This window comes from Pogoniulus pusillus, chromosome 17, assembly GCF_015220805.1.
Source record: "Pogoniulus pusillus isolate bPogPus1 chromosome 17, bPogPus1.pri, whole genome shotgun sequence".
NCBI lineage: Eukaryota > Metazoa > Chordata > Aves > Piciformes > Lybiidae > Pogoniulus > Pogoniulus pusillus.
Window position 1 is genome coordinate 10,513,458 of NC_087280.1, and position 16,353 is coordinate 10,529,810.

Below are 16,353 nucleotides of genomic sequence, written 5' to 3' on the forward strand. Positions count from 1 at the left end.
GAGCTAACTCTAAAAAGATTTCCCTTTGTTAACATTGCAGAGTCCTAGCTTCAGTGAACACAGTCTCATCTTCATCTTACACAGTTTGATTTCATTATAAGTAAAACATCTTCAAAGCCCCTTTAAAAGCAGTGACAATCTGTGAGGACTTAGCATTACATTTGTTGCTGCATGTTTGCAGTGGCACCATACACAGTATGTGCTCAATCACAAAGGAAATGCAAAGCAGTGTCACAATTAGTTTCCACTTTTTGATCATGCAAGCTTAATTTAATTAGAAGGCATACTGAAGGGTTTAAAGAGTACTCTGCCTTTTTCATTTTCCTTTGCAAGCCATGGCTAATTGTTCCTGAGCAGCAGCTAAAGCTTTATACTCCCTTGGAGAATTGGGGATGTAACTTTCCAAGCGTGTTCTCACAACTGTTGCTCGACTTCTTTAGGCTGCTGGAGTCTCAGCTTCAGTCGCAGAAGAAGAGCCATGAGAACGAGCTGGAATCACTGCGAGGTGAGATCCAGAGTCTGAAAGAAGAAAACAATCGCCAGCAGCAGCTCCTAGCACAGAATCTGCAGCTGCCTCCAGAGGCCCGCATTGAAGCCAGCCTACAGCATGAGATCACCAGGCTGACTAATGAGAACTTGGTAAGGGAAATGATGCTGCAGGAGCAGGCATGGGGACTAAGACACTTGCTTTGCTTGTTAAGTTCTTACCAGTTTTCAGATGGCAGTCTGCTGCAAAAAAATTCATGAGTGCAGTTCTTTCTCTGTAGGTAAGCTAGTAAGAGAAACTAACTTCACATTGCTGCTAAGGTAATAATGTTTCAGGGAGTTTGGTCAAAGTTTGTGGCATGAAGAAAGCTCATGGATCCCAGCTTTCACGACTTTCATCACTACTACATAGAATATTGATATCCAGGGAATTCACAAACAATAATTAGTTTTGTTTGTTCTGAAATACATTTGTATGTTTTTTTTTGTTGAAAAACTCTGATGTAGTTCTTCAGCTATTTAGTGCTCACTTCTCTTCCCATTTCCCTCCTCCCCGCCTGAAGCAACACAGATAATCCACTGTGTTTTCAGCTCCAGCTTTTCAGTGTATTTGGGAGAAATAAGTAGTTCTAGAAAAAGAAACTTGGTGGGAAGCACTTAGGTAATAATATGAAGGAAACATTGCATGAAATTCCCTGCCTTTCCCTGTAAAGGAGTATGTTCCTCATGTAGAGGCCTTACCTTTCCCCACAAAGGAATATATTCCTCTTGTGGAGGTCAGTTAAATCCTGGGGAAGTTTTCCAAAGAGGCTGCTGTTGGAGTATCATTGGCTTATCACCATGCTACTTCAGGAAGAAAAATCCTAGCTTAGTGTCTGCCATTGCTTCCTCTAAACAAGCCAAGAGGTACTCTTTCCTCTTGTATGTCACAGAAGTTGGCAATGTAAGGTCTTAGTACCAGAGTTTTTGAGGAAAGCATCAGATAATTCAGCCAACAGATACTGGATAACTGATTGAAAACAGATTTGGCTCAGCAGCAGCTGCCTTCAAGTGACAAAGGTAAATGGTGGATGTTTCCTCTGACAGTTCCCTCTTGCTGTTACAATTTAGCTTTTTTTCCCTCCCAAGAGACCTACTCATCACGTTCTGTGTTCCCAAGACAACACAGTCGTGTAATTACATCCCAGAGAAGTTCCCTTCGTTTTCAACCACAGCAAATGTGATTTTACTTGTTAAATATAGACTCATTCCTTAGGATTTCACTTCTGATGTTTGAGTATTGCGGGTCCACTCCAAGCTGGATATATGTTTCCTTTCCACTCCTAGCCCTAGAGTGGAAATAATTTAGAGGCTTTCCAGATGTGATACTAGAACTGCAGTACTCAGTGCAATTCCATCTTGATTAGCATGAGACCAGTGTCTCATCCAGGTTCTCACAAAGGTGATCTTCCAGGCTTTCACAGTATTAGTTACTGCCTGCTTTTGAAAGATCTGACTCTCCTGCAGCTCATCTACACCAGCTGCTCTTGGAGAGGCTGTCGTGAACACCACAACTACAGACCAGCCTACCTAAAAATGAGAGATTCTTGATCTTGTTTTAACCTAATCTAATTTAATTTATATAATGCTTACTGAACTTTCAAAGGGAAGGGGAAAAACAATCCTGTACCTATTTTTACAGTATTATGAGAAGTTGTATGCAGATGATCCCAAGAAGTATCAATCGTACCGGATTTCACTTTACAAACGGATGATTGTATGTAGATCACATGAATCCTGCTTCTCTGTTGTCTTGTTTGCTATTTCTGGAGCACTAATTGAAAAGCAGGCTGCCTCTCTTTCTTCCTTTCAAAGGATACCCCTTCAGAGAGCTACATGATGCCAATGACTTCCCTCACTGCTTTTTTTTGGCTGGTCTTAGTGTCCTCTGTGTAATCTGTGTCTCTTTCTGATGCACAGTTTTGTTACTAATATGGCTTGCACTGTGAGCAAAGCATTTCTTTTTGAATATTGCTTAAAACTGCAGTGAAAAGGAGCTACATGAGGTAAATGATGCTCAGTTTTCAGAACCACTCTTTGTTTTAACACTTTGATGTGTGTAAATTCAGTTCTGCAAAACAGAGGCCTGGTCATATAGTTGCCTGTCAAGGTGGATAATGCCTGCAACCCAGTCACAGCCTGCATTTCAACCAGGTTGGAAGAGACCTCCAAGATCATCCAGTCCAACCTAGCACCCAGCCCTAGCCAGTCAACCAGACCACGGCACTAAGTGCCTCATCCAGTCTTTTCTTGAACACCTATTTGTTCATAGATCTCTTTTCAGTCCTAACATCTGGCCTGAATAAATCTATCAGAATCAAATTACATAACCTTTTAATACTTTTCCAAATTGTAAAATATGAAGGAGAAAACTGGAAAAAATAGCTCCATAATAATTAAAGAGAATGCCACATGTAAGCATGGAAGAATACAATTAATCAGATGTGAAATCTGTTTATTTACAGGAATCACAGAAAGAACCTCAAATCTTTGTTGTTCAGACATCATAACCCTTCACTGATATATTTGAAACAGTCTGTTGGACTTCACTTTCTTGTAATTAATGCCAGGAGAAATTGTTATATCTGAGCAGAATTGTATTGTGCTTTCAAGAGGATTTCTGTTGTCAAATTGAACGCTACTTTGAATGTCAACAATGGCCTTGATTCTGTTCTTTCAATAGGCCTAGTATCTTACTGCTCAAATATTTTATATTGGGTTGTAAACTCTTCACTATATGATTAAGAACAGTTTGTTCCTAATTCTAACTTGTTGCCCATGCTCCTCCAGAAAATGTCATTTCCCAGTGATGCTTTTGATGCAAGGAGCTCATGGTTCCTTACATTCTCACCAGTGCCATGAAAAGTCTTGCTTATGAAAGAGCATTTTTCTTTTAAACTGCTTTCAGACCCTTGACCTGGAATGGCTTTCAGGTGTGTTGAGCTTGAGGTTTCATTTTCTTTAGAAATACTTCCTTTTTAATTAAATGATTACTTTATGAATGCATTACCAGAGGTCACAGGATTACTCCAAGACAAATTTCTGGGGAGTGCTCCTTTGAAAGAAAAATACAGGGTTTTATTGCAAGTGTAGGCCTTTTAGTGCTAGACGTTTTTCAGGTTAAAAGATAGAAGACAGCAGTTTCAATGTAAGGAAATGTGGTGACAGCAAGAAATAGAGCTGTGGCAGAGCATCACAAGAAATGTATGCTTGGATGTTTGATTTTGGTAAAATTGAGTGCAGGTTACAGTCTTTCTGCAGATCTCTTTCCTGTCATCTTATGAAATGGGTAGCTCTGAATAAGGAGTCATTCCTGAAGGCACGAATAAATGATGCAGAAATACAAGCTAGCTGTTAAAATAATAAAATTATTTCCGTGAGGCACTTGAAAGAGCAGGGAGGAAGCATTAGGGAGATGTGTTTGTAGCAAAATGCCTTCTGCCACAAGAACCGATCCAGTTCTGCGCGTCTGCCTGAGAGCTTTGTCCTATTTGCAGCATTCGTCTTCTGTTATAGGCAGCACACCAGCTTGCAAAGCTCAGCCAGAGGATGGCACCACTCTTCAGCTTTCTTCACTGCCTTGTAATGCTAACAGCACTGATTTTGTCTCTGTCACACAGCATAGGATTTTTCTCCTAACTTAACCGTTCTCTCATTTCAATTTACAGGATTTAATGGAGCAGCTTGAAAAGCAGGACAAGACTGTTCGCAAGTTAAAGAAACAGTTGAAAGTACTTACTAAGAAGATTGGTGAACTTGAAGGTATTTTTGTGTTTTGAGGAAAAGAGAAAGGGTTTTGTTTACTTTTTGTGATTCCCACTGTCACCGTATCCACCTGTTTTAGCAATTGGGAGGTCTTCAGTAGCCTTTGTGAAGTGATTGCAGAACCAGGAGGTACACTCAGAGCTCAGTTTGTAAACCTTTAGAAGATTTCCCATATTTTGAAGTGTTGAGTAAATGAGATTGATGTTTCTCTGAAGGTAGAAACCACGTGAACATAAAGGAATGTTACCTGTGCTGTTTGTGTACTCAAAGACAGTATCTGCTTTTGTCAAGACAAAACCAATACTAAACATCTAGCATTCCTTTGAATGTGAATTTCTGTCACTGGAGCAAAAAGGGCTTAGACTATCTCTGCTTGACCTTTTCCTTTGGAGTTCCTGGCCAAACTTGAATATGAGAATGCTGAGATATGGACTAAATGAGTTTTATTTTTATGAGCATCAGTGTGAGTTGCCTTAGGACATGAGAACTGGTGAGACAGAGCTTATCATATCTCTGCATAAAGTAATTTTAATTGCTAAAAGCAATTAATAATGTTATACAATTGAAATATGAATTCCTTTTTTAGATAATCCTGGTTCTAACCTTTCAGAAGCTTTTTACTTGTCATCTGCTTTTTGCAGAGGCAGGCTTACAGCTTAATCAGTTGTTTTACTGAATGCTAAGAATGCTAAGACTGAAAGCAGTGACTCAGTGCTACCAAGAATAGTGATACTGAGTTAAACCTGGGTTAACAGGAGTATATTATCCTGTAGCTGACTGGAGCTCTTCTTGAGCTTTAGTTTGGTTTTCTGCATTCCCTATCCCACTGGACAGGTGCACACATTTAGTACACTCACAGGATCTCCAGTAGTTTGTAACTGCATGCAGCAAGAAAGGCTGTCAGAAGAGCATGTAGCTTTCATGGGAAGAAGTTAAATTACGCTTTTCAAACTCAAATGTGCAACCTAATCAGGTGGGGTGTAGTTGTTGAATGGGATGCTGTGATGCACTGTATGCAACAAGGCAGTGTTTCATAGATCCTTCTGGAAGGTTACTCAAACTGTGTCTGCTTTTAAAGTCTGTCAGTATTGTTTGGTTACTACTGTGGACAAGATCAAAGTAGTGTTCATACACAATACCAAGTGGGGAGATGTTTCTGAAAACATTGTTTTGTCTGTGTGTATTACCTAATTAACTAGGAAGGTGGAGTAGGTTTCACTGGGATGGAGTTAACTTTCTTCACAGCAGCCTGTATGGTGCTGTGTGATCTGTGTTGGTTACACACTGGTGTGTGGCTGTTGCTGAACAGCGCAAACACAGTGTGAGGGCTTTCTCTTTTTTCCCCCTCTCTGCTACCTCAGTAAACTGAGGGTGGGAGGTCATATAGGCACACAGCCAAGGCAGCTGACCCAAACTGACCAAGGGAATAGTCTGTATTCCACACCACCTATAAAAAATATTCTGCCATTTGGCAGAACAATTAACAGTGACCTTTGCAGAATGAGTCTGGGATTAAGTGATTAATGACTGTCACTTTGCCTTTGTCCTTCCATGTGATTAAATCTAGGAAATCAGCAGTAAGTTTGTACTAATGGATACTATTCACAGGCTTCCATTCTTCTTTGGAGGAAGAATGCCACTCAAAGATACCTTTATCAGCATCGTTTTTTTTAATGGGATTTTTGTTGTAAAGCACTACCCTGAACCCAAAAAACCCCATTTCTCTATGCTGGAATTCTCCCTTAGAAATGCAATTTCCTTTGTTATGCATTGGGTTTCACTGGAAACAGAGAATTTCTTTTCATTTCCCCTCTGAAGTGGGCCAGATGGAGAACATATCACCTGGACAAATCATTGATGAACCTATCCGTCCAGTTAACATTCCACGGAAAGAAAAAGACTTCCAAGGGATGTTGGAATATAAGAAGGAGGATGAACAAAAACTTGTCAAGAATCTTATTTTAGGTAAGCATCTTTTTCATTTATGGCCTCCTCTGCTGAAAACTGAATAATAGGAACACAGAATTTGCATTATGAAATGAATAGCTTCTTTTGGTTTTGGCCATGTTCACTTTACCTAAAATTCATAAATGTCTGTGACTTTGGTTAGGAACTTTCCTCTCTGCTATTTGAAATGTACCAGACTAACTCAAAATGTTTTGGAAGTAAGATGAAGCTATACATACAGCATGACAAAATTTACAAGCACATATATATACAATATATTTACAAGTATTTACAATTATATGCAAATCAGAAATAATAGAGAAATCTAAACTCCCTCCCAGACAAAGAAACTGCCCAGAAGGGCTCAAAGCTAAACCCCCCCTTCTCCCTTTCTATCTCCCTTCCCAGACAGAAACCAAAACAAACAAGTCAACAAAGCTTACATGTTAGCTGTTAAGTGGAGAGACTGGAATGGAGATATTAGAGCAGATCAAAGGAGAAATAAATAGGGTAATGTCCCGAGACAAAGCGAGGGAAGATTGCTTACGTTGTAGCTTTTTATCCCCCTCAGCAAACCACTGAATGATTTAGACATCATCGTTTTCTTTTCACAACCGACAATCTATTTTCTCTTGTTAAAATATCCTAATTAACCTAAAACCAGCACAGTCTTTTATAATCTAATCATCCTTCCTGGTGACTATGGTATATGTTCATGTGTCTGCACATTTTTAGCAGGTAGTTGTGGGTTTTTTATTCTGGTCTGATAGTCACCAAGACTTATTCTTAGTTTTGTTCTTAGTTTTCACTGGCCATATATAGATATATTCGCACTCTTAACTGGGGAATTCAGTTACCTCCTATAATATTCTCCAATTACTTTACACTTAAAAAACTAATATGTGTTTGTTTTTCCCAAGAGCTGAAACCACGTGGGGTAGCTGTCAACCTGATTCCAGGACTACCAGCATATATTTTGTTCATGTGTGTACGCCATGCAGATTACCTTAATGACGACCAAAAAGTGCGGTCATTGTTGACTTCCACTATCAATGGCATCAAGAAAGTTTTGAAGGTTAGTCAGGCTGTTTGGGTTAGAAAAATGTTAATTTATTTCTTTTTCCTTTGGATTTTATGGTAGAGGAGTGAGGAAAAGGCTTTCAATGAGTTTACTCCAGATTTCTGATCAGTAAACTCACAAAAGTCACAAAAAGAGTTGCCTTAACAAGCAAGGGATCACACTGATAGCATTTTAGCCATGTAATACCATAGATGATTTGAATTAGTGGAAAAGGAACTGCTTTCTTGTTATGTTGAATAGTCTTCCTCCCCTGAAACTGCACTTTCCAAGTTTTGCATGTAGTCAGAGTCTTTGCTAATCTTCACCAGAGTGCATAATTGAAGCATTTCATTTGCAGCTTTGGTTCACAGATTTCCTTATTTGCTTCACCTACAGATTACATTGATGGTAATATGCCTAAAGTCTTTGCAATGAGTTGGCTAGGAGAGTTTAGGGCAGAGGCATCTTGAAGGCACTATTAAAGTGTAACTATGCTCTATGCTGCATGGAGTTGTTTGGTTTTTAAACAAGACAGATGTGCTCAATAGACAAGCATTTAATCAAGCCTACAGGTTTTTAAAACAGATGTCTATTAAAGAATCTTGCAGGAGCTAAGATATTCATAGAAAATTTTGGACATTAAGTGAATGTAGTGCATGATACAGAGCTCTAGAAATGTTAATTACTCAGCATATACTAATATACATGGGCTGCTCAGTGAAGAGGATTTGTTGTGTTGTTTTCTGTATCAGGGAGCCAGAATGGTTATGATGTGAGATTCATCAAAAACGAATTGTTCTCTACTCCTTCTACTGGGTCTCCATTATTCCCACCCTTTCTTCTTAAGTCCTTGTGCCACAGAATAGGTGTTTTGGGAGTACAATCACATTGCCCTGTGATTTCTGCACAGAGCAGTTAGGATGAGTCTTTAAAACACAGGAGGAAATGATATTCTGAAAGTTCTTGAAATACACTTGAGAGAACAAGGACAGCATTTAAATGGTATTTTGCCCAAACCTGGGCTTGTCTAATACATTACTGAAATACACAATGTGTCACAAAGCATCAGAACCTGAGTAGCTACAAGAAAATTTGAAGTGTTTAACTGTTTATCTAACCATTTATTGTTTTATTCTTCCTGCTAGTCTGAAATGTGTTTATATTTAATCTACAGAAAAGAGGTGATGACTTTGAAACTGTATCCTTCTGGCTATCTAACACCTGCCGATTTTTGCACTGCTTGAAGCAGTACAGTGGAGAAGAGGTAAGCAGTGCTTCTACTCAGTGCTTTCTTTTGCTCTACAACAGTAGTACTGCATGCTGCTTTCTAACAAATTCCTGTAATATCTCCAAATCTAGTTAACATCTCTTAAAATGACTAGAGTTTTTTGGAATGATAGTGATGATGACATCAGCGGAAAGCATGGAGATATGAACCAGCTTCCCTTTATTGCAGGCTGGAGGCCCAGAGGCTAGATAACATTGTGCTCTCCAAAGTGCCAACTCACTTTTAAGTAGAAGAATCTGGCTGCTACCACTATGTTTTTAGGAATGATTCGGGGCACTTCCTGTGAAAAAGGCTACGTTCAGCCCGTTAACCAGAGAATGGCATAACCTAGTATTAGCCTTAACCAGAAGTTCCAACGTAAAGTTTTGAGGGGCTGTAGCTATTATTATGGAAGTATTGTCCTTTTGGTCGTGCGAAAAATACAAATACTGACTTTGTGTAGTATTTCTGTATTCCACTGAAGCAGTAATTTCTGTTATGTTATGAATTCAGGGCTTTATGAAGCATAATACACCTCGTCAGAATGAGCACTGCCTCACCAATTTTGATTTAGCGGAATACAGACAAGTGCTGAGCGACTTGGCTATTCAGATCTACCAACAGCTTGTCCGAGTGTTGGAAAACATTCTGCAGCCAATGATTGGTAAGGCCAGGCTGAATTCCTTAAACTTCACACTCCAGAGCCAAAAGGAAAAGTGTGATGGTGGTAATGTGCTGTATCTTGGCTTTCTTCCCAACCAGTAGAGTTTCGTCAGTAGTTCTTGTGGTGTTCTGTACAGGTGATGAGGACTACACTAGACAGGTTGGATTAGAGGGAAAGCTAAGCAGTGGCTGGTTCTTCTGGCAGTGACAGAATGATTTGATATATCTCATTTGTGCTTGCCATGAGTCACATATTTACAGCAAGAAACTGTTAGGATTGTCTGATATTTTGTCACCCTGTTTGTTGGAAAATATCCCTTGGAAATTAGTAGTGAAATAGTTAGCAGTGATGAGCTGACATTCAGAGAGATTGTTTTCATTTAATTTACTTTTGATTTTTCTTGTCAGACAGTACCCTTATACATATTTTCATTATGCTTTTGGACGACAACATTTAGAAGAATAGAAGAGCTCTTGGTTTGCTGACTCTGCTACTCATATGAGCATGGAAGGAAAAAAGTATTTTACTGGGCTAGAGTTAGACTTTCTTTCCAAGGACACATGCTTGAGTCTTTGTGAAAACCCCATGTACTTAGATTTTGCAGAAATAGTGGGACACAGAGTTGTTGGAGATCATGTTGTGGCCAGCACAAAAGCGCAGCCTGTACTTTCTGTGTAAATGTTTTGTTGTCTTTCTCAGTATGCTTGCGTGTCAGCTGCTGTTATAATGTTGTCAATCCCATGCAGTTTCAGGAATGTTGGAGCATGAGACTATCCAAGGTGTCTCAGGAGTGAAACCCACAGGGCTGCGGAAGAGAACATCCAGCATTGCTGATGAAGGAACCTACACTTTGGACTCCATCATTCGGCAGCTGAACTCCTTCCATTCAGTGATGTGTCAGCATGGAATGGATCCAGAGCTGATCAAACAGGTCGTCAAGCAGATGTTCTACATCATTGGGGCTGTAACACTTAATAATCTTCTTCTGCGCAAGGACATGTGCTCATGGAGCAAAGGAATGCAGATAAGGTGGGAGACCTCATATCATACTTCTCTTGAATGTGCTGCTGGACATCTTAGTCAACTCTCGATACAGCTGAACATAATAGCAGATACATTTTGAGCATTTATTTTTTGCACACGGTTTCAGATGCTGTTAAACTGACTTTGTGAGCTTCAGTTAAAGAGAGCTTGGGGTAAACTTAGGCCAAATCCTACCTGACTTTCAAGGCAATGTGCTAGAAGCAAAGCAAAAGTATTTCATAATAAAGTAAGAGTCAGAAGTGTAGGTGAAATGTTAGTAGATGGTTTCTCAGCTTTTAATGAAGAACAGCAGCTGTGCCTGCTGTGTTCTGCCAGCGGCACAGTGGGTACTTGCTGGGTTCATCCAGACTGTAGTTTATTGCATGCTGTGGTAAAGCCACCTTATTCTGTTCCTGCATTTGGCATCAGTTGTCCAATGTAACCTACTGGCACATGCCAGGAAATTAGCCAGGGCATTCCAGTCCCTCACATAACAATGGAAATAGAAGTATATTTGCATGGACAAAATCTCGTTTGTCTTTCTTCTTACACTCCTCACATTCTTACAGTTTATAGCAACAGAAGCATATGAGGAGAACTAGGCAATGGAAGTATTTTCTAATTGGTTTGAAAAACAAAGTTTCCTGGAGGAATGAGTGTGAAGAGAAACAGATGAGTGTAAAAGAACTGTTAAGGATAAAGAAGAAACACTGGCAAGGAGAAACTCCACACTTTTGATTTAGCTATAATCACATGTTAATGTCTTGATACTCGTCCCTCTTTGTACAGATACAATGTGAGTCAGCTGGAAGAATGGCTACGTGATAAAAACTTGATGAATAGTGGGGCTAAAGAAACACTTGAACCCCTTATCCAGGCTGCACAGTTGTTGCAAGTGAAAAAGAAAACAGATGAAGATGCAGAAGCCATTTGTTCAATGTGCAATGCACTGACTACTGCCCAGGTAAGCAAGCAAACTCTCATTGTCTTTTCTGCTGCCATTTTTGAGCAATTCTGTGCTCTATTGTTTGTGAAAATCCTTAGAGAAAACTCTTCACTCAAAGACATCTCTCTACTCAAGACAGCTCTGCCTAGAGTACCATGAAAATATCTTTCTGCCATCAGAGTTAGTATCCAGTTAATTGACAGTTCACAGAGAGCTGTTGTCTGAGAGTCCGGAAACAGAAGTGTTACGTTACTTCAGAAGGCTGGACCAAGTGTATCTCAGGAAACAGATTAAGACTTCTCTTTATGAAAACTCAGACTTTGTACAGAGAAGCTGCACTTTTTTTTTTTAAACTACGCTTCAGAACACATGTTGAGAAGAAGACAGTCACACAACAGAGTATGAAGCAGGTGACAGAATTCTGTTTGAATCAGTAAAGCAAAAAATAACAGTTCTGGGCTCCTCAATTCAAGAGAGATGTTGAGGTGCTGGAACGTGTCCAGAGAAGGGCAACAAGGCTGGTGAAGGGCCTGGAACACAAACCCTATGAGGAGAGGCTGAGGGAGCTGGGGTTGTTTAGCCTGGAGAAGAGGAGGCTCAGGGGTGACCTCATTGCTGTCTACAACTACCTAAAGGGAGGCTGTAGCCAGTTGGGGGTTGGTCTCGTCTCCCAGACAAGCAGCAACAGAACAAGGGGACACAGTCTCAAGTTGTGCTAGGGGAAGTATAGGCTGGATGTTAGGAGGAAGTTCGTGCCAGAGAGAGTGATTTGCCATTAGAATGGGCTACCCCGGGAGGTGGTGGAGTCACTGTCCCTGGAGGTGTTCAAGAAAAGACTGGCTGAGGCACTTAGTGCCATGGTCTAGTTGACTGGATAGGGCTAGGTGATAGATTGGACTTGGATGATCTTGCAGGTCTCTTCCAGCCTGGTTGATTCAATGACTGTATGATTCTATGAAAAACTTGTAAAGCATTTTATTACTCAAACAGCTAGCTTTAGAAGTATATTATTATTACTAACCATGGATGCATCTGTTGATTCATTGGAAAAGTGAACCTAAAAATGGCTGTTTGTTCTTCTCCACAGATTGTAAAAGTTCTGAACTTGTATACTCCAGTGAATGAGTTTGAAGAGAGAGTCTTGGTGTCGTTTATACGTACAATACAGGTACGGCTGCATCTTTTCATCAAAAATCCTTTCACTGTTTTGAAGAAACTCTGTGATGAGCTAAAATAGTTTGCATCCTGAAATATGTCCTGTAATCTGTTGTCAGTGAGGTTTTTTAGCTATCATTTTTCAGCTATGTTGAAAAGGTGATGTCAGTCCTAATATTTTAGGCAATCACAAGTTATTGCCTCCAGACTTGCACAAAAAATGTTCCTCTCTCAGTACGTATGAGATGTTTGAAAGGTGACAGGTTTTTGTGCTTACACATCTCTGAGTATGTGAACACGTGTGCATGCTAACATGTGTGTCTGTAAGCACAGATGAAACACTTCTTCTCTCCAAGATGATGATTATCCACACTAAATGCTAATTTAATCACCTTCTTACTTCTGCAGATGCGTCTCCGAGACAGGAAGGACTCTCCTCAGTTGCTTATGGATGCTAAACACATCTTTCCTGTCACTTTCCCATTTAATCCATCCTCTCTAGCTTTAGAAACCATTCAGATCCCAGCCAGCTTAGGCCTGGGCTTCATATCACGTGTCTGATCCCAAGGATGTACCATCAGTGTTAGATGGAGAATCAGTTGCGTGGTATCCTTACCCATTAAAACACAGTAAGCCACTGAAAACACATTTTCTGAACAGTCTTAAAATGCCCAAATGTGTAGTAAAAGTAGCTGGGAAACTACACAACAGCACTACAGATTGAAAGGTAGTAGAAAGGTGTACATTTGTGTTCAGTCTTTACATTTATGAGGACATCACCGATTCATACATTTCCAGAATGTGGAAATGAGCCTGGAGAAAAATGGTGTCTTCAGCAGTCTAGAGACATTTTTAGATCTTTAGTAACATATTTAAATAGTGTAAATTAAACTCCGTATGTAGTATTCTCATAGGCAGGGACCAACAGGGACAGTCACAGCCCTGAACGTGGAGGACTTGAAAGTAAGGCATTTTGTAGTAGAATGCACAGTCACTGGGGAGCCTGTTACATTTAATTTGTAAAAACTGGAATGGAGAAACACAAACTGGCAATATAGGAAATGATTTCTTAAACCACTTTCTTATTTATGTCAGTTTGGCATAAATTCTAGTGATAGGTCTTATAGCTCACTATATGCTATAACTTAGGTGTTCATTTGTTAGTACTGTGGTTTACCAAGCATACTAAACTGCTGCTGCATATTGTGTTCTTTCAAATGTATCACGCTAAGCACTAAAAGTAAGATACTTATTTTTCTGTTGTCCACATTATTTACAGTCTGATGCAATCTGTTATTTTAATTGGATTCTTGCAAACGGTATCAACTAACACCTGTAGAGGAAAATGGTAACTAAGCACAAGTAGCACACTGGTAATTACACCTCTTTAGTTGTTTTTAAAAGTAGTTAACTACAAATACAGCACCTTGAAGAAAATCAACAGGAAGTCAATAATGATTATAGTATTTATTTAGATTTTCTTCTCTGTTTGTAGAACCCAGACATGACAGTGTATATTTTGAGTATAATATCTTTTGTTTTGTGGCCACTTGAAGCAAAATAAAAAAAAAAACTAAAAATAAAAAATAGAAGGGGAAACAATATTCTTTCATACTGGAATTTGAGAGGAAAACATTTAATAAAAAATTTCTGCAATAGCCCAAGGCTCTCATTCTTTGAACAGTTGACTTACAAGAAGGTTAAGCAGATTTTGACTCTGATGCTGTCATTTGACTATGATTCATGCTGATTTAATGACTGGAGATCCAGAGTGCATAATGAGAAACCAAGTTATTTTGGATATTGCTCATCTTACTGGAAAGATTATTCTCTCTCACACATCTTGGATCTGCTATTTAGACTTCACATTTCACAATGTGCAACGTAAGAGCAGAAGCCTTGCTTAAAGTTCCAGTTCTGAACTTTAAAGCTGATAGTTTGTGGTGTATGGCTCAAATATACATGTGGAAAAAAAAAGAAGCCACGCACATTGCTCAGTTGCATCGTGCAATATTTTTTATGTATTATAATAATTAACAACTTAGCATTAACATAAATTTCTTTTTGAATATTGAGAAATAATCTAGAGGTTCATTATTAGACTATTTGGTACTAACCTGCCTGCAAAGGCACGGAGAATTGTTGCCGTTAAGCAGGCTGAAACATTTCAGTTATGTTTTACTTGAGAGGTAGACCTGCTGTTTTGTGTGGCTGCTAAAATCAGTAGTACAGACAACCTGATCTTTGTCAGTATCATTTTAAGATGCTCATGTTGTCTTACTTTCAAACACGTATGCCCATATTATGTCTGATGGATCATGCCAGTACTTCCGAGAACCTTAATACTGCATTGCATAAATGTTCTGAGTGGTCTTAGCCGAGTTATTTAGTTTGTTCTCCTGTGTGTGGCATAGCAAACACACTTTTTCCCCCAATGTTACTTGATTTCTGAAGCTATGGCTACTGACAAGTGGCTCCAAGGAAGGTATCATGTATTTTTCAGACTGTTAAGGGGTACTGTACTTGTGAGAATGTAACCAGTAACAAGGTTAGGAAAGCAAGTACGTGAGTACATACTAACTTAGGATATTTTTCTCCTATTGAAAACCAAACAATTGGCATTACAGTATGTCTATACTGTAGATCAGGAAAGGTACCCAACTACTTCAGCGTTAGTGTTAAAAATGTGGGTTTGTTTATTTTTTAAGTTTGTTTACCTGTAAAAAGCCTTATTGTATCTTGTTTCCTTAAAGAAAGTAGTGGTTAGTAATTTATAGGTATTATCCTTAAACTCAGTGGTTGGACTGGTATTACTTTTATATCATATTAAAAGTATATGCTGCTTGACATGTTTTAAAGGAAGCTATTTTTCAGTTGGAATAGATGTGTAGTTGGTAATTCATCTAATGTTTTACATGGCAGTATTTTACATGCACTTTTCAGAAGTAAAGTTATGGTGTCAATGTATAATATATCTTCCATCATAGGACTAATTATCTCTTTAACCATGGAATATAATGCAGAATTACTTTAACACCTTTTTTAAACAGTTATTATTTCTTTTCTCCTTCAGATCATTTTAATGTGGACATATCTTTTTATATTTTAATTTATTCTCTGTTGCTGTGATAGAATTTTATCAAATGCTGGAGAAATCCTTGTCGATGACCCCCTTAGAAATATATACAGTTCCTCTAGAGATTTTGCACAATAATTACCTCATTCAGTTTGGCATATTTTTATTCCAGTGATCATTTTACTCTGGTGTTTAGGTCACTGTTTTCTATCCAAAATTTTGAAAAACTGCTTCTTGGACTGCAGTGAGGAATGAAACATGGAAGTGCTTAAGTCTGTTAAATGCAATTAATCTATCACAAGAGCAAAAAAAAACAACATAAGATCGACTTTAGTGTCGAAAGGTGGATTGATATTCACCTACATTAGTTCCCAGCTTTGGAAACACCAGCACTTGCAATCTGAAGGTCTGTGTAATTTGTGATTTGAACTGAACACATGTCAAATACCATGCAAAAACTATGAGTAAACACTTGGGTTTTTAAGATGCTGATACTTCATGTGATAAATAAAAGCCTTTAAACATAGGTTTTCACTCGATGCCACTACAGTACCTAGATGAAAACCAAAACATTGTCAGAATGACCTGAGCTCTGATCTGTTGTAGTGTCTGTTGTTGTACTTAATAAATGTATGCATCATAAAAACTGTAGCCTAATAGCTATCACTGGAAAATGTCCAAATAAAAATGCAACTGTAAGGTTTTGCTTTGCATTTTTGTCGGTTGGTTGTTCCTAAGATGTGTGCTGGCATAGCCCCCAGACAATCAAAGGGGTTCCCTCCACCTTCATAGCTGACTTAGTGCTGAGTGCCAAGGGAGTTGGTTAAAATCTGAGGATTGTATAAATACACACCCAGATACCAGCAGTGTGCCCACACAACGTGGAGCCTGCTTGGAACACTTTGTTCGCCATAACACACTTCTA

At 38.9% G+C, this 16,353-nt stretch overlaps 1 protein-coding gene across 2 annotated transcripts in view; it reads left to right on the top strand.

Moving 5' to 3' along the window:
* Positions 1–16,127, top strand: part of MYO5A (myosin VA) — a 110,574-nt gene extending 94,447 nt beyond the window's left edge. For both annotated transcript variants that reach the window (XM_064157595.1, XM_064157596.1), the window contains exons 30-39: positions 441–639; positions 4,194–4,287; positions 6,109–6,255; positions 7,158–7,312; positions 8,472–8,561; positions 9,078–9,228; positions 9,975–10,257; positions 11,041–11,215; positions 12,285–12,365; positions 12,761–16,127. In XM_064157595.1, coding sequence (XP_064013665.1) covers positions 441–639; positions 4,194–4,287; positions 6,109–6,255; positions 7,158–7,312; positions 8,472–8,561; positions 9,078–9,228; positions 9,975–10,257; positions 11,041–11,215; positions 12,285–12,365; positions 12,761–12,913 — 1,528 coding nt within the window. In that variant the 3' untranslated portion in view covers positions 12,914–16,127. The remainder of the gene's footprint in view (positions 1–440; positions 640–4,193; positions 4,288–6,108; positions 6,256–7,157; positions 7,313–8,471; positions 8,562–9,077; positions 9,229–9,974; positions 10,258–11,040; positions 11,216–12,284; positions 12,366–12,760) is intronic.
* Positions 16,128–16,353: the final 226 nt, after the last annotated feature.